Here is a 19167-nt window from a genome sequence, read left to right on the forward strand (position 1 = left end):
TGAAGGGCATAAACATAAGCTCTTAACCAGTTCTTCCTCCTGTCCTTCCCAACAGAACCTGATTTTGTCCAGGTGTCATACACTGCCCTCTGTGCAAAGGTCATGACTAAGGAGAGTGACACCAAGTCTAGTCCTTATTCATCTAAGCCAATCAGAACACAGTAGATCTAATCTAGAAAAGTCAAGCTAGAAGGAAGGACTTGAGTGGCATGCTTGGAAAGATGGTGTCTCTCTCCTTCCTGTTGGACGTGCAAAAGAACACATCCCTCAGTCGCTGAGCACAAGGGGAACCAGCTTTAGCATGAGGCTTATACTTGGACAACAAAGAAGAAAGCTAAAAAGATGCTGATAACACCTTTAAGCTGTTGGAGCAATTAATCATGGTAGCTGGTTCTACATTATGTAGATTAATACACTTTCTTATCATTTTTTGCCAGTGTGTGTCAAGTTTTCTGTTTTTCTTTTTTTGTTTGTTTTTGGTTTTTTTACAACAAAGTATCCTATCCCTCCCTGCATGTCAGTCTTCCCCACCTCAGGAAATCCTACCACTGTTTCATCAGTCATTCAAGTCAGAGACCTAGGAATTGTGTTTATTTTTCCTTTTCCTTCAGCCTTTCCAAAATTGAGTAAATCAGCACACCTACTTGCTCCACCTTCAATATATATTCATAATATATCCTGTATCTCCCTCTCTACTGCCACCATCTTATTCCATTGCCTCTTACATCAAGTCTACATTAGCCCTCTAACTGTTTTCCCTTCTTCCTCTCTTGTCTTCCTGTAATCTGTTCTCTCTATGGAAGTCAGAATGATCTCTTTAAAACACAGCTCTTGTCACTCAACTCTTTGAAGTTTTCTAGTAGTTTCCAACTTAGAAAAAAGTCCAAACTTCTCATTGATTTAATTACTGAAAAGACTGTATCTCTACAATAAAGACCTCAAATATGATGGCTTCAATAAGGTGAAAATTTATTTCTCTTTCACATAATCTGGTCCCTCTTGACCATTAGTTCTCCATGAGGTCATTTGGGGACCTGAGTCCTCCCATCTTGTTACTCCCCCATCCCTCAGGTTAGTATATTGTCTTTATTTGCACAGTTCGTGTTAGATCATACTCCCAGTGGGGCCTCCAGAATGTTAGGTCAGGTCTGCTGGGGGTGTGGGTGTCTGGTATGCAATCCAATACCACATGAAAGATGCAAATAATTTCACAGAAGTTAGATTGGAAAATATAGTTTATTTAGAAAGTAAATTAGAGAGAGAGAGACAAGGAGAGCAGAGATTCACCTGCCCAAGGTAGGGGAGAGGGCCAAAGCCAGGAAACGTGGTGATGACCATAGCTCAAAGAGCCCACGACCAGAGTCTAGCAAGGCAATGGCAACTGGCTGCTTGTGCTTGAGTCTTTTTAATCCTTCCCTTTGATGGGGAAAGGTCGTTAAGGTGATTGGGTTGTGGTCTGCTCCACATCATCACAAAGGGGAAGGTAAGTGCAGGTACTGATGTCAGGTGATGGACAGCAGGCAGATGGGTGGGTTAGTCACACGATGACTGCCATGGTGAGGTCTATTTGTGTCACATAGATCACGAAGGGTTAATTATGTTAACTTAGGTCTTATGGGTGGAGGCAAACACTTGAAATAGAAAAGCTAATTAGCACAAAACATGCTAGGGAGGAAGCTGTGAAACAATTATCAATAGCTATTTCAATTATCAATAGCCGGTTCTGTCCTTGGTTAGTGATCAGAGTTAAGTGAACTTGCTAGAAAAACAAGATTTAGGCAATGTTAAAATGACTGCTCGTTGGGTATATTAAACCCATGTTATATCCTTTCAGTTGGTCACTACAGAGAAAGGAAAAGAGAGGAGTTAAAGATAAGCAATTTCTTTTCACTCAAGGGAGGTAGGTGTTGCACACATCTCTTTTGCTCACATTCCGTTGCCAATAACTCTGGTCACATGGCCACACCTCACATCAAGGAAGGCTAGAAAATTTAGTGTCTGGCTGGGTGTCTAAATAAAAGTTTTTTTTCCAAGGAAGAAAAATATATTTGGGGAGAATGCTTAGCAGTCTGCCATCTTTATCATGGCTTTCTTGGCCTAAATGATCTGGGCCCTGTCCCTCCAATGTCATCCCCTACATCCTTCCCCACTCACTAATTCCAAACCACAATGGCTTCTTTCCTATCGCTCAAACATTCTGAAACCAAACCTACCCCAAGCACTTTGTACTTTTTCTTCTTTTCCTTGGAACTCTACTCAGTGATCCTCACAATCTTGGTTTCTTCTTATCCTACAAGTAACAGTTTGAACATGTCCCTTTCTTGGAAAGGCTTTCTCTGACCACGCTTCCAATATTGTCCCACTTCTTGATAGTCAATATGCATAATCCTCATTTAGATTCTTATTAACACTGATAATTTTATGAAATCATTTGTTCGTGCATTGACTATTCCTTCCTGGAGTCTGAGCTTCATAGGATGGAGGTCTTATATAACTCCAGTGCCAAGACCATTGTATAGACATGGTGTGTGCCCAACAAATACTTTCTAAAACAGGGTGAATAAAATGATGAAAGGACTCTAAGCAATATCTCCCCATCTCATCATTGTGCAATGATCTTTCAGCTCAAAATATAAGATTTTGCATGTATCCCTTCGAATTTCAGCTTGTTAGATTTGGCCCATTGCCCTGGTCTGCAGATCTCTCTGCATGTCTTCCCCAGCACCCCAGGTTAGTTGGCCGTCAGCCTCATCTCTGGCACTGTGTCAGCGGACACTCCAGGTTTCAAACTTTGTAATCTATGCTTCCTATTCACTGCAACCCCCTTTCTATGAGCTTCTACAATCTCTACACTTGTTTACAAGAAAGAACTAAGTATGGTGGGGAATAGTGAACAAGGATTCAGGAGATCTGGATGCTAGCTCAAGGTCAACTGTAGTCTTTTTTTGAGCTGGAGTCTAACTCCGTCACCCAGGCTGGAGTGCAGTGGCACACTCACCCCCACCCCAGCATTGACCTGCTGGGCTCTGGCAATCCTTCCACCTCAGCCTTCCAAGTAGCCAGAACTACAGGCATGTGCTACCATGTGCAGCTTATTTTTTGATTTACTGTAGAGCCGAGGTCTCACCAAGTTGCCCGGGCTGGTCTCGAACCCGCAGGCTCAGGCAATTCGCTCTCCTCAGCCTCCCAAAGTGCTGGGATTATAGGCTGAACCACCAAGCCCGGCCAACTGTAGTCTGTTTTTAAAAAATCTTTCACTGTCAGGTATGGTGGCTCATGTTTGTAAATCACAGCACTCTGGGATGCCAAAGCAAGAAGATTGCTTGAACCTAGGAGTTCGAGACCAGCCTTAGGTAATATATTGAGACTCTGTCTCCACAAAAAAATTTTAAAAATTAGCCAGGTGTGGTGGTGCATGCCTGTACTCCCAGCTACTTGGGAATCTGAAGCAGTAGGATCACCTAACCCCAGGAGGTGGAGGCTGTGGTGAGCTGTGACCATGCCACAGCTCTCCAGACGAGGCAACACAGTGAGACCCTGACTTAAAAAAAAAAAAATCTCCACAAGAAAATCATTTCCTTCTTTGTGTTCTTGATCTTCCCATCTGTAAACTGGAGAAAATAATACCTGTTATGCTTTCCTAGAGGACCAGATAACAATGTACATAAATAAGCTATGACAATCTCAAATCCTATTGGAATAGAATCCTACTGGAATAGAATATTCTGAGACGGCCAGGAACAGAAGACAGAGTCAGGGAGAGCCTGTGCAACTTGGGGAGATTGAGGAGACTCCAAGGTTGTTATCTGGATCACATCTCCAGAGCCATCAGTGCCCCCACTTCGTGATACACGGTAGGACATCTTGGCCTTTCCTGATCCCTTGAGGCCAAGAGTTTGAGACCAGCCTGGGCAGCATGGCATGACCCTGTCTCAAATAAACAAACAAGCAAACAAATAAATGAAATTTTAAAAAAGAAAAAAATGGGTCGCTTTGGTTAAGCTAACACTACAGAACCTTCTATGCGTTGCTCCACACCATAGAGGTATGAAGAATACCAAAAAGAATACTTTAAAAATTTTGCATTCCAATGGGTAGCCAGACACAAAAAGGGATCATTTTGAGTTCATGTGCTGATTGCAGCAAGAGTATGGACACTGCTGTGGAAGTATTGAGCTGGGTTAGCTCAGCCTTGTGAGAGTGGGTCTTCCTAAAGGATGCAAACCCCAAACTGAATCTTAAGATGTATCAAGAAAGTGCTCGAAGAGGGGGAGGAAGGCATTCTGGGATAAAGAAACAGAGGTGCAAACAACACTGTATTCAAGCTCTACAAATGGTTCTGTATATTAGAGCATACCAAAGAGGTAAGAAAGAAGTAGAGGAAGAACTTAGCAATGAAGCTGTGATGGCCAGAAGAGGCGAGATCACAGAGAGCCTTTTGTGCATCCTAAGACACTCAACTTTGTGTCAAAAAAACTGTGGATAGCCAGAAGTGCTCTAAGCAGGAAGTGGCAAAGTTGAGCTTTAGCCTTGCTAGACATCTTAATTTCAATGAAATCCCGACTGTTATTAGAGTTTTCTGCTTAGGAAACATTTGCATATCTGGAATTTCATCACTGAGGGTCATTACTAAGACATGATGCAGTTGCATGTGAGAGTTCAGGTGTAGGCTCAGGCTTACCCTTGTATGGGAACTGTGTGATGCTCTGGTGTTTTGTCTGGATCCAAGGGCCCAAGTACCCCTAGGCTCAGGGCCTCCATGGCATGCAGCCTGGTGATCCATCACCTCGTCCTCTGAGTAGGTCACCACTGCCTGCAGCTAGGCCAGTCTCTACCAAAAGCCAGAGTTCAGTTGCTCCCTTTCACCCTGTACGACTCTTACAGTGCAAGTCTTTAGGTCGATTTTTTTCTTTCTCATATTGTGAGGAGCATTTGGTAATTTGGCAGCTTTATCAAAACTGCTGGTCTCCTTAAGTCAAGAATTTGAAACATTCATTTTAGTGCTGAACTGCCTTGGGAGAGAGAAAAAGTGTATTGATAAATTCCTTGGAATGAGAACTACATTTGAAGAACTGTTTGCCAGTTCTTGAAGACTTTTCCCTCTGAAGATTGAAATTGTACTCTAGAGCCCTCAAATGCCTAGAGAAGAGGGTTCCTTTTGAAAATTCCCCAAGGCCTGTTGCAAGTGACTTGAGTTTGGATCATTATGAAGATCCACCTTCATTTGATAGAGTTATTTAAATCTGAAGAGCCACCATGGAAAAATGAGCACTTTCCAAGTTCTCCTCAGAGAGCATACCTTGGACAAGGTGATCACTTCTCTTGAGGAGACATCCCATAATAAATAGAGTTCCCCTCCAAGAATCTGCCACCCTAAATTTGTTAAAACTTGTCCAATATTTTGTTCAAATTCCTGTGTCAAATGCGGGAATGGAAAGAAAGTGTACTGCCATGGGTAATCTATGATCAGATGAGTGTGAGATATTGGTTGCTTGAAAGCAATTAGTAAGTTCTTTTGAAAAAATATTTAAGGGCTCATGCCTATAATCCCAGCACTTTGAAAAAAAGAAAAATTATTTTAAAAGTCACATCATTTATTTTTAAAATCTTATAATCCAATGTAAAAGTGTATATGCATATATATATATATATATATATATATATATATATATGAGATGACATAGTCCTATTCTTTCTTGACCAATACTACATACACACAAAGACTACAAGGTAAATGGGAGCACACCAAGGAACAAACAGTTCCCCAAATGCAGGATTCCTGCTAACCATGTTAGAGAGTGCACCTGGAAGCCAAGAAGCATAGAAAGGACTCTCTGCCCAAGTCACCTGTTGGGTTCTCCTCCACATGAAAGAAAGAAGTACAGAGCTCCAGCCCATCCCTGGAAACAGGAAGTGAAAGAGGATGTAGGACTAGAAAATAAAATGTGGGGTACACAAATACCCACCCTCATGCTGTGAAATGTGACACTCATGAATCCAGGTAGTTCTCCTTTCCTGCTTGTACAGAAAAGAATGAATAGGTGGATAGGTGTCTTAGTCAATTTGGGCTGCTATAACAAAAATGCCATAGGTTAGGTGGTTTAGACATCAGAAATTTATTGCTCACAGTTCTGGAGGCCGGGAAGACCAAGCTCCATACACCAGGACATTCAGTTCCCGGTTAGGCCTCTATTCCTGGTTTGAAGATGGATACCTTGTTGTATCCTCACGTGGCAGAGAGGAAGTAGTCTCTTTCCTATCTCTTCCAATTCTCATAATGACACTAATCCCATCATGAGAGCTCTACTTTCATGGCCTAATCACCTACCAAATGCTCCATCTCTAAATATTATCACATTGGGGGTTAGGTTATCAACATATGAATTTCGGAAATATATATGCATTCAGTCCATAGCAACAGAGAAGCAAAATGTGTCTTGTTCTATGGAACTTCGAAAGGAAGGGGGAAAGCACCTTGCTAAGCATCAAGTCTTTTTCTTGAAATTATCTAGAATCTCTGGCTAGAAGATGAATAATTAGATTACACTGAAGGTAAGAGAGAAGAAATGAGGGTATTGAAATAATCTAGGGAAGAGATAAGAGTTCCTAACACTTTGATGCGACATAGAGATGAATTTCTAAATTCAGAGTGAACCAAATGAAACCAAGGAGATACGATGGTGTGTGGAAGACTGGTGGGATCTGTCACTGAACTGCAGTGAAAACAGCCTCCCTGAAGCCCTGGGCCTGTATATTATGTCTGAGGAGTTTGGCAACAAAAAGAAAGCAGAAAGGCTGGGTGTCCAGGGCTCTATGACTATAGGAAAGAATCTTTTTGGATACAGTAGCAGGTACCTTTTGCTTTTGTGTATGTGTTTTATCTGCCCAAAACCCCTTTCCCCACTTCTTTCATTATCAATACTTTCCTCTCTCCTTTGGAGAGATATTTCTATCCTATGATCCCATCCACTACAGTTTCACCTTCCTTGTCATAAATGGACTTGCCATCTCTCTGGTCACAATGATTGACTCAAAAATGGGCATTTGACTGAATTTGGGTTGACCACAGCCTCTTCCCAGGATCGTGTTCATGAGTAAGGACTTCTGCGTGCCTAGTCGAATGAGCTGGAAAATTGTGACTCTGACTGCTAGTGGCTATATTCTTGTCTTGTAGAGAAAGTCTAACCTCACTGGGAAAAAATATATAGATGCAAAAAGACAAGTAGATGTGTGTGATGGACACAGAGAGAATCTTACTACATCAAGACAGATTTGTCCTTAAGTTCTTAGGACAGTTCTTCCTCTATCCTGTGAGCTTCTCCAAGATCTTGCTAATAAACCACCTCCATCTCTCCTTTTCGTGTTCTTCAGTTAATCTGAGTTAGTTTTCTCTCATTTGCAATCATCAGAGTTTTTACTAATATAGCTGCCAAAGGAAAGAAAAATCAGCGGCGATCTCCCTGGCCTGAGGGAATAAGAAAGGCTGACTAGTTGCTTACTAGCAACACTGAGAGGCTGGGCGGGGGCATTAATGTCTGTTATAAATGAATTTCATTCAGTTGAACAAAGGGCTTTTCTAAGAACAATGTTAAACAGAAATTTACATACATGTCCCTCCAGCTTTGCTCTACTGGAGGCTGGCATCTCAGGGGAAAAGGAGCCAGGAAGAATCCATTGACACTATGCTGCTACACAAACTATGTGACAAAATATTTTTTTAAATCTCCTGAGAACAAGGATTGTTTTTTTAAAAAGTGTTTTAATATGAGGCTGTGGAGTTTTCTCCTCTGCTTTTTTTTTAAGAGACAATGAGAATGAGAACAAGAGGAAGAGAGATGGATTCTTCTTTGTACAGCCAAAGACCAGGAAATGGACAAATTAGGTCCTTTCAGAGTACAGTTTCATGACACAGTTTTTGTCTGTTAAAGAGAAACTGGCTTCACTATAATTCTGCAGAATCATAGTCCTGACCTGACTTCAGAAAGTATTTGAAATCAGTGATGTTAAAAGCACACTTTAAAATAGCTTTAAATCAAGAAAGCCATGTGCCTAATTCCCACTGGGTCCCAAGGAAAAATATGAGGTTTTTCCCCACGTGGTACCCACAAAAGACTGCCCTGAAATTTTAATATGGCAAGTTATAAAACATACAAAAAACCCCTCACCATTTCTAAATAAAGAACTTCAATGTGCTTAATTTGTTTTTCCAAAAATGGATTCATATATACTTTAAAAAAAATACATCTCAACTAATGTGAAGCACACTTCTACCTAATACTTTTGAGTATTAGGAAAATTAGCAATGGAGTCATTCTCTTGGATGAATGCCACTAGGTGGCGTGTCAGACTAATACAGTCACTTTTGAGTGATTTGCTAGCTGTTACATCTGATGAGTCATTTTAGGGCACCTGATAAACATTCCGGAAAAGCTTATAATCAATTCAGCAGAAAATATAACTTTCACCTAAGTGGTGTGATGAATATTATTAGGATGTCTCTGTCAAGATTTCCCAAGATAATCTGTAATTAGCCTACTTCTTATTTCTTGAATTAAAAGTATATACAGATCTGCATTAGAATTAGACAATTGTGAGGAAAAAATTAATTATTTTGTTTTGCCTAATTTTAATTCATTTTATGAATCTAGTTTGTATTTGCTTCTTGAATGGAATATAGTTCCATAATTTCTTTGGCTACTTTTAACAATTAAGGGCCTTCTGTTCACTTTTAGACCCTCAAAAAGGCGTATGTCTCAACAATATATAAATCTAAAGATTCTTGTCCCCATCTTAAGCTTTTTTTTTCCAGACTAGAGCTTCCATTAGCAAGAAATGCATGTATGTGCTTTTTTATTTTTTATTTTTCTACCCAGCATATCTACTCCATCTTTATTCAATCAGTCATTCCTCTTGAGCCCTCCGGAAACAGGATTCAGTGGATATGTGGAAGTATTTTGGAGAGAGGGAAGGCAAATAAGGAGTACGAAAGGTCTTTCTTGACCAGCACAATGTAATTAATATGGCATTCCACCAAACTTGAGCTCACAATACAAAACTTTAAAACACATAAGGAAACAAAAACTATGAGTAAGAGTTAGCAGAAGTAACAAACTCCAAAATTAGACCCACAAAGAATATAGATATGGGAATTAATGGCTATAAAATTTTAAATTAGCATGTTTGATATATTCAAAGAAGAGAAATAAGAGAGAATTGTGTATAAGAGTAAGCAGTAAGATACTATCAACAATGACTTCATAAACTTCACAGCTGAGTGATCTTTCACAGAAACAAAGAACTGAGTATCACATGTTCTCACTCATAAGTGGGCCTTGAACAACTAGAATAATGCTATAAAAAAAGGATTGGCAGTAGCGGAAAACTGCAGGGGTGTGAGAGGGTGGGGAGGTGGGATTGGCAATAATGGGAATCTGCCTGGGGAAGCAGGGGCACACCTCATCAACAAGGGGACCAGCATAATGAACATTTGTATACCTAACCCTGAACTGTATGCCACATCTTTAAAATAAAAAAATTAAAAGTTAACAAAAGACTATGTAGATTTAAAAAATAACTCAATTGAACTTCTAGAAACTAAAAATATATTAATTAAGATTAAAACTCAAAGAAAGGAGATTAGAGTCAGCTGAAGAGAAAATTAGTGAACTGAAAGATAAAGTCAAAGAAATTATCTAGACTAGGGTACAGAAGACAACAAGATAGAAAAATACAAAAAGATAAATTAAGCAATATGAAAGATAGCATGAAAAGTATCAGGCAAGTGTGGAGAAAAAGAGAATGAGCTGAGTGCTGTAAAGAAAATTTATTAGAGGGAAAGGAAAGAATGACTGGCCCTAAAGAAGAACCAGCAGCTTGTTCTTTTTTGTGGGGCCCTTTTATACCCCCTAGCTGGGGTCTGGTGGTCACATATCACATGTAGTCCTGTGGAAGCAGATGCTGGTGGTCACATAGCCCCAAGATGTGGCCTTGAGGAAGCAGGCTGTTGCTGGTGATCACACAGCCCCTGAGATGTGGCCTTGAGGAAGCAGGCTGGTGCTGGTTGGTCATGTAACCTTGAGGACGCAGGTGTTGGCAGCAAAAACAAAACATCGCTTAAGCAAGCAGGGAAGGAGTGAGGAGGGGTGAGTGGGGGTTGTAGCTCCTTTACAAAAACATTTAACATTAAAATTCTCAAAAGAGATTTTAAAGAGAAGAGGAAATATTTGATGTGTAATAGCTGAGAGTGTTTCATATGTGATGGAAAATCAAATCCACAGATATAGGAAGCACAGCAAATACCAATCTGGATAAAAAAAGAAATCCACATCTGATCACATGTTAATTAAACCAAAGAATATTAGAGACAAAAAGAAAATCTTTAAAACAGCCAAAGCGCCGGGCTCGGTGGCTCAGCCTGTAATCCCGCGCCTTTGGGAGGCTGAGGTGAGTGGATTGCCTGAGCCCGCGGGTTCGAGACCCGCCTGGGCAGTGAGACCTCATCTTCAATAAATCAAAAAAATCAGCCGGGTGTGGTAGCGCATGCCTGTAATTCCGGCTACTCGGAAGGCTGAGGCGGAAGGATCGCCGGAGCCCAGCAGGTCGAGGCTGCGGTGGCCGGGAGCGGCCACTGCACTCCAGTCTGGGCGACAGAGTGAGACTCCAACTCAAAAAAAAAAAAAAAACAGCCAAAGCAACATTACTTACAAAGAAAGAATAATTAAGTCAGTAACTGACTTCTCAGAAGCAACTACAGAAGTCAGAAGGGAATGGAATAATAACTTTAAGGTGCTAAGAGAAAACTATCAGTCTAGCATCGTAATACCAGTGACATTATCTTTCAAGAATAAGAATGGAATAAAGACTTTTTGAATCAACAAAAACTTAAAAGTGTATCCTACCAACAGATCATCACTAAAGTAAATTTCCTTCAGAAAGAAAAGATTTCAAAAGGAAAATCTAAAATATGTGAAGAAAAGATGTACAGAAAAAATGTGGATGATTATAAACAGATACTTTATAAATAAAAACAAAATATGTTTTATGAAGCTACAAAAGCAAAATGGAATTAAAACTTTGTACAAAAAAATAGCACAAAGTCCTAGGGAAGTAATCAGAGTTAGTGTTTTAGAGTCTATCTTTACGTTAAATCTACATGTTAGCACTTTAAAATTAACACTAAAAGAATTGAGCCCAGATGCTTAAAACAAGGACAGGTTTTCCATTCAACCAGGTCCCTAAAATCTGAACTCCCTTGACAGGATCTGGCTATCAGAAGAGGATTAATAGTTCCCTGAAGTATTTATCACTTCTTTTCCTTGTAACAAAGTTTTTCAACTGCCTTAATTATGGTGCTGTATAATTTCTCAAGTCTTTTCAGAACTTAAAATATCCTCCCACAAATAGCTTCCTTTTTCTCTTACCCAAGCGTAAGCTGTAGCACATGCTTGTACTCTTCTTGAAAATGATTTAGGTACTATCACCTTGTCCAATCACCTTTCCTACTCATCTCCTCCTAAATGTTAGACAGTCTTTGGAGAGTGATAAAAGTGGCAACAGTATTTATTCAGACTGTAGCTTATTGAAATCTATAAACATACATCATGCTGTGTCAGAACCTGCCCCTATTAAAACCCCATAATATGTATTCCTCTATTTTATATGTATACCTCTATTATGGTACTTAAAACAATCTAACGAAGGCCTGTATTCTATGATTCTTTTTTTTGCTGAGGCCATTTAATGTCAGATAATGATTAACCATATTGGTGTTAATTATGAGTTCTTGATAACACATGTAGGTGAGAATGCTTTATTTAGTTTGAAACATTACAACCAGATTTACTTTGTATATCTGAGACTGAAAAAAAAAAAAATTATGGGCAACAGTGATACATTTCAACTTTGATGTAACAAATAAGGCACAAAAACAACTGGACAAGTGGTTCTCCTGAAGCTGACTTCTGACCCTTCTTTGTCCCACTATTTCCTCTACTCCTTTGTTCTTAATTCTGTGATATAGTCCAATATTTTTATTAATGAGGTGACTTTTCCTTAAAGTCAAGGTAACAGAGAAGCTATTTGTGTATCTTTTTTTTTTTTTTTTGAGTTGGAGTCTCACTCTGTCACCCAGACTGGAGTGCAGTGGCTGCTCCTGGGCCACCGCAGCCTCGACCCAAGGGTTCCAGCGATCCTTCTGCCTCAGCCTTCCAAGTAGCTGGAACTACAGGCGCACACTACCACTCCCGGCTAATTTTTTGATTTATTGTAGAGATGAGGTCTCGCCAAGTTGCCCAAGGCGGATCTCGAACCCGCGGGTTCAGGCAATCCACTCACCTCAGCCTCCCAAAGCACTGGGATTACAGGCTGAGCCACTGAGCCCGGCTTATTTGTGTATCTTTTAGCCTTCTCAGAAGAAATAGGTCAGATCACATCCAGTCCCACCAAGAAACTCTAACAAAACTTTTAGCTAAACTGCTACATCTTTCTCTTTACATTCCTTTTCTCTATATATATCTGGTCCACTCTTGTTTCTACCTAAACATCTCAAAATGCAGTGGAGATGCCAGATATTTTGTTCCTAACCAGCTCCTGCTCCCAATCCTGGGATTCTGAGTCCACGATAAATCCGTAGTTGGATTTAGAAATCCATCTTCAAGAAGGCTTCCCCCCAAAAGCTGAAGTGCATATTTATCACAGCCTTTTCCACTCACAGTATGACTAATGGAAATGAAACTCCTTGAGTGAAGCCAACTCCATTTAGAACAGCATTTGAGGAATGGTGCTTGGCTGGATGGAGCAGCAACAGTGTTTGTCTTCATAGCATCACCCATCGACAATATATGAGCCAGCACTGAGTCTAGGACTCATCTCACCAGATGTTTGGTTGTGAAGAGAATAAGTTAGATGCCAGTCCCATGGGTGTTGCAGGAATCAGAAAGAACCCTAGACAATCAGTGGCCTGGTTCTATAATTTAAAAAGCCCTTTGACTGTAAATCACTTAAGTTTTTTTCAACCTGTTTTACATTGCATATAATTGACCACAACATCCGCCTTGCCTTTATCCCAGGGTTTGATGTTGGGATCAAATGAGATAGTGCATGAGAAAGTGGTCTGTAAACAGTAATATACCATAAAAATAAAAATAGGTATTAGTTTAACCTTATCATATCACCCTCAAGCAGTGCTAAAGCTTAGACCACTGCTTAAAGTAACTTAACTTTATCCTTGCTCCAATCTGATGTTAAGTCCTTCACTTCGAGCTTCATTGATCAGTTTCCCAGGTGACTAGGAGATAGGATCCTGACAGGAAAAAACTAGGCACTTTTACCGTCTAGGACTTGAAGCACCTGGGCCGCTATTATAGTGAATTTGGATTTCTACATCATATCAGGCAATTTCAAATGCCTGTAAGAGTTCAAAAACATTTAAACTTGATTTTACTATAAAATAGATTTTACTATTCTTTCCCACTCACTTTGGGTCTTGAAGTAAAAGTGGTATTGACCAACCAGGCTCATAATGTGTGTGCTTCCAAAAATGATTTCGTTTTGTCATTTCTCCAATGGCCTCTTTTCCTTCTAGTCATAATCCAAGTTTTGCTCAGAATGGCATCAAGGGAATGAGAAAATTGCCTGTCATTTTTGTTGTCTGATCTGAGATTGTCACAACAGACCACTATTTTGGGAATGGAAACATCTACAACAGGCTCCTGGGGAGTGCTCCTAACACTCCTTTCTCTTGCTTCAGTTTTCTCTGCCCCATACTACCATACTCTGGTGAGCCAGTCACCAGGGTCACAGCCAGACTGCTGGGTGCCTCACCACTGCCAGCCCCAGGGGAGTGAGAGGAATCTCACCAGGACATTTAAAGAAAAATTCCAAAGCCCAAGGAAGCCTCAGAATCAGCTGTTTGGGGGTACACTAGAGGTGCAACACTTTCCAAATGGATCTGATTACAGGATTCTTCTGAAATGTATATTAAATGTAGGAGTCCTGGCTCTAAATCCACCCAATCCATCTCCAAGGTGGGGCCCAACAACCTTTTTATCCAGCAATCTAATTCTTATGATTAGGCAATTTGGGGGAAACAATAGTTAGCAGAAAAGACTTACAGGTTGGAAGTCTAAAGACCCACTAGGTTTGTGACTTCACTAATGGTAGTGAGGCTTCTCCATCTGTTCCAAAACTGGGGGGGAAGGCAGTGAATGACAATAGCATCTGTTACTTCAGCCTCTCAAAGATTGCCTAAGATCGAATCAGATCACCTATGTGAAATTTTGCCAAATATTCCTAAATATTTATACCTGTGGCTAGGTGCCTCGGGTTTGGGTGGCAGCTTTTTCCCATCCCCACTGTGCCCAGCCCCATGCCAAGTGCAGAGTGAAGATCGTGAGTAGTGTGATGAGAGGCCCACCGTCCCTGAGACCTGCCCTGCATTGGTGAAGGCGGACAGCAACACTCAAAGCCACAGAACTGAGTCCCTGGAGAAGCAGATGTGAACTCCCCAGCGAGGGGATTGGGTGGAAAGCTGATATATATCACCAGGTCCGTGGCCATTTCCCCCAAGTTCCTACAGAGTCTATGCATGGCCTAGAGAAGTGGTTCATCCACCAGGAGACACCCCCTGCCACCTGCATCCACACACCCTCCTCCAGCAAGTCCCTGACTCAGTTGTGACTCACAAGCAAGAAGCAGCTCATGCATCATCCCTCTTGACCGGCTGCTCCTCCTTCTTTTCCCCATCCTAAGTCACTTTTCAGTTCAGACTTGAATATTGGCTTTTCAGATCACTGAGCACATCTTTAAATGGGATGAACAAACACACGCAACACTTAAATAGCAAAATATTCACATTTACATTAAAAAAACTAAATCTCTGGGTTTATTATAATTTATCCATAGCACTATTTCATATTATATGTATACAATCTAATTTCTTCTAGAGCACATCTTATCTCCCCTATTAAGTTGCAGAGTCCCAAAGGACAGAGACCACATCTTACACAAGACTTATCTGTACCCCAATACAACCTAGGAAAGAAGCTAACATGTATAAGCACTTCCTATGCAGTTCACACTATTCAAGGAAGAAACAAAGGGACATGTAGAGAAAAGTCAGGGGTGCTGAGGATAGGGAGCCTTACCTACTCCCTCCTGTCCATAGACCCAGGAACAACTGCCTTTTCTCTCTACTAAAAGCCTGGAAGTTTGAGTGATTTATGCAGCCCTACAGAGGACAACCTGATCCCAACCCCCCAGGTTATTTCAGTCGCCTGCTATCTTCCTTGCATATTTTTAGTCTATCTGTAGCTTTGTTAACTTTGGAATTGCAGGTTTCCAATTTTAATAATTTTCCCACTGCTACCCTCAACTTTCACCAAAGTCATACATGCCTGTGGCTTTAAAAAGGCAGTACTTCTGGTCTCTGCAGCTGGTGCTATGGGGCTCTTTGGTGCTGAGAAGCCTGACACAGTGTTCAGTATAAGTGATAACAGCTTCCGCTGCTAACCAATATTCTCCAAAACTGCCCAAGCAGGTTGAAATCCAAAGCTGGTGACTAGGAAATAACTCTTTAAAATCATCTTTTCCATCTGAACTGGGGTCCAGACAGACTAGACCTAGGCTTTCAGAGGCCAGGGGCGCCAGCAAGTATAAAACTCAGCACCAGGGTTATGGCTTGTGTCTTCCAGCCCTTGGAAGTACCAGCACTGGGTTGAATTGTCCTCCTGATTCCTCTGAGACAAGCCAAAGCAACTGTGAAGTCCTTCGGTAGGCCAACTCTCCAAGCAAAGACGCCAGCGCATCCCTCTGACCCTTACCCAGTCACGTCTTTATTTCATTGCAAACATAGGACTCTTTTGAACGATGTCATGAAGTACAAATGGATACAAACAGAATGGTTTTCTGAGCATAGGGCCTTGCTCCAGTCAGGTGGCTCTGGAGAAGACCAAGGAGATAATGAAGAAACCATCAAAGGTGTCCATGGATCCAAATATAGGGAATGAATGCTGGATTTGGGGGCAGCAAGGTTCAAGCATTAGGATCCTCCAGTGATTTGACCCCCAACCAGGCAGTCCACCATAAAAGTGCAGATAAAATCTGCCAAAGGAAGTGGAGGCTGTGAGACAGCTAAGTTTGAATGGTAAGGGATTCAGGGATGAACATTTGGACAAGAAAAAGTCAGTCTTGTCCTTGAAGAGAAATGAATATATGGGTATATCAACTTCTTTTGCCTTGAGTAGGAATCAGAAATTTGGGCCGGATTCAGCAAGGCAGTTCTTCTACTGGTATTGGCTGAACGCATTCATATGTTTACAATCAGATGAGAGTTGATAGGCTAACAGAGAGGGTAATAGGGATAATTGGGGTCTTTTCTTTAATCATGCAGCAAGATAGTACAGGCTCTTCACCTGGTGGTGGTTGCAAGGTTCCCAAGAGCAGCAAGAGAAGACAAACCCCATGCACAAAATCTTTTCAAGTCTCTGCTTGCGTCACGTTTGCTATTGGGCCACAGGTCAGATCAAATCAAATGGCCAACTTTCAGATTCAAGGGGTGGAAAAAAATGACTGCATCTCTTGATGAAAAAGAAAGGGTTTGTGGCCATTTTTGCAATCTATACAAATTACAAAATCCAGAGAAATCTAGCTTTAGGATTTAGGCAAAATCTTTCACTTAGGCAAGGGTGGAATAGGAAGCTCTCCTTCTTGAGAAAGCAATGTCTCTCGTCTCCCAACAGCATCTATAGTGGCAGCCTAGTCAGGCCAAGACATGCATATTCCACATTCCTGATGTCCTGGAATGAAGAACTGAGATGGCAGAAACAATTCATGGTAAATGAAGTACAAAACCAGAAAAGACTGAGTGGAATTTGTGAGGAAAATGACCCACATCCAAAATATAATAAGAGAATGTGCTATTTTCCTCTTAAATTCTTTCTTATTCTTTTCTATTTACATTACTGCTTTCTCTTTTTCTCCCTTTCCTCTTTATTAGTGTATTTTAAACATTTATCAAAAGGCACCTGATGACAATCTAATCAGAGTGCAGAGGGAGGCAGGGCTCTGTGTGTGGCACCAACCTGTGGAAAGTCCAGAAGAGGGGAAGGAGAGATGAGCCCTTCATGTCTAAGACTCAGATATTGACATGTACAGCAGAAAGAGAAAAAGCAATTTATGTTCTCAGAATGGAGAAAGAAATACCACTTAGACAGCTTTTCAAAAAGATATTCTCTCTTTTGTTTTGTCCTAGCCACTCAAGAATTGTCATTCAGGACAGCAAATTGAAGTCATTTCTGTGATTGTCCCAGAGGTCACTGTCACTGAGCTCACCAAAGGCCTTTTGATTTTAGTGTGACAACAGTCATTGACTAGTGACTGGGAAGTGATAGGGATAAAAGGTATATTTTGCCTGGAAGCTATCTTCCCTTGTCAGCAGAAGGCCTTTTTCTAATAGTAGTAATAAATTCTTCAGTCTCTAAGCACTGCACAGGAGGTACAGAAAAGCATACTGTAGGTATAGGCAATTTCTGGAGATGAGCAGTCCAGGGCTAACACTCTTTCAGAGTCGGAAATGGAGTCCTGGTTCTGCTGAGGGAGGAGGTTGGGCAGGACAAATTCGACAGGTGAGACACTCTGATTGTGGCACTGTTCTCACATGTCCTTGGTTTCTTGATAAATTTCTCAAATTAGTTAGATGGGCATAGAGGTTCTGAATCAGCCTCCCTTGAAGGCTATCTCCCATCCTTTGCCAAAGCAGAGATCAGCAAATCTTCCAAGGTGGTGGCCAGAGGAAGTCTTGGGCCTGCTCGCTCTTGGATTTGTATTTTGTCCCCATAGTCTGCATCTGATTTCTGGTCTTCCAGAGAGGTGTCAAAAACATCAAACCACAAGGGACATCCTGGTTGGAAAGTCATTCTAAGAAAGAGCAGAAAGAGCCCATCATTAAACTACATGGTGGCTAAAGAAAACAAGCAACAGGTGGTTCCCTGGGCAGAGTTCACAACTTCAAAGCTGGACACTCCTTGACCTCAGGACACTTCATTAGACTTGCTATGACTGATCCTAAGCTTCAGTTGGTAGTGAAGCCAAATACATCTCACAGAACTTAGTTCCATGGCCACAGAATAACTTCCCACTCCCTTAAGGATAACTACAATGTTTACAGCTCCACAAGGCAAGTATGGATGGTGCGCACAAAAGTGAAATCACCTGTAAGGTTCTTCCCTACAAACAGCTCTTTGGTAATTGCATTTTCTATTTAAAGAAAAACAAAGTATACTGAATTGTCTTGAAGGGGCTAATAATTGTCAAAACTTTTTTTCTGTTCATTTTTCTCCTCCCCACACTACACACTAAAGAAAATGTCCAGTTTGAATAATAAAAAACAGAATGGTGGGAAGAAAGGATAATTGAGGAGGGGGCAGAAGCACTTGTGTTTGGAAAGTGGTCTCCAAAGCTTGGGAGCCAGAAGGTACCCCACAGTGAACATTAGTGACTGTCCTCCACTGTTTCTCTGATATCCAGAGCTCACATTTGGAGGTGAGGAATAGAATAGGCTTCTCTTGGCATTTAGAGAGAAAGCAATCAAGTCTATATTAGGCCACTGATAGACCAGGCAATGAGCTGTGCAGGGACCAGAGGACTTCCTTCACATATACTGGGCACAGTGCACCGTTTACACTCAATAAAATACCAAAGGAAGAAAGAAGTGAGTTGTCCTTTGTAAACAGCAGTGCCTCCCAACACCGTCCCTAGAATATAGACTCTTGGGAACTTGATGCAAGTTACAAACCCTGGCCCCCAAGGGACCCTGGGGGTGAGGAGGAATGCACCTGGAAGCAAGCGTTGCACATCTGCCCAAGACCTCAGGCGCCCACCTAGAGGCGGGTGGTGGAGATGGCGCCTGGAATCTCTGATGCCAAGCGCTTCTTAAATTGGCTGTTCATTACTGAATCCCCTCCATCTACACACTCCATCTACACACTTCTCTACTTTCCGCCTTTTTCCAATTCCCCAAGCCCCATGCTTACTCCCCTCACCTGGCTCTGCAGAATAAGGTTGAACACGATCCCCACCCTAACATACACGGGCGAACCCCCCAAAGCAGGAACCTGGCTCCCTCACCCCGGGGCATCTTATGGTGGGGCCCCTGCTCTGCTCGCCCCCCCC

The 19167-nt window shown here is 41.4% G+C and overlaps 1 protein-coding gene across 1 annotated transcript in view; it reads right to left on the minus strand.

Annotated features, from left to right (window-relative positions):
* Positions 1–12493: 12493 nt before the first annotated feature.
* ILDR2 (immunoglobulin like domain containing receptor 2) overlaps positions 12494–19167 on the minus strand; it is a 65884-nt gene continuing 59210 nt past the window's right edge. Inside the window, exon 9 of the mRNA XM_008051456.2 lies at positions 12494–17913. Coding sequence (XP_008049647.1) covers positions 17730–17913 — 184 coding nt within the window. The 3' untranslated portion in view covers positions 12494–17729. The remainder of the gene's footprint in view (positions 17914–19167) is intronic.

Source organism: Carlito syrichta, unplaced genomic scaffold (genome assembly GCF_000164805.1).
Source record: "Carlito syrichta isolate Samal-C Ts95f unplaced genomic scaffold, Tarsius_syrichta-2.0.1 Scaffold173424, whole genome shotgun sequence".
Lineage (NCBI taxonomy): Eukaryota > Metazoa > Chordata > Mammalia > Primates > Tarsiidae > Carlito > Carlito syrichta.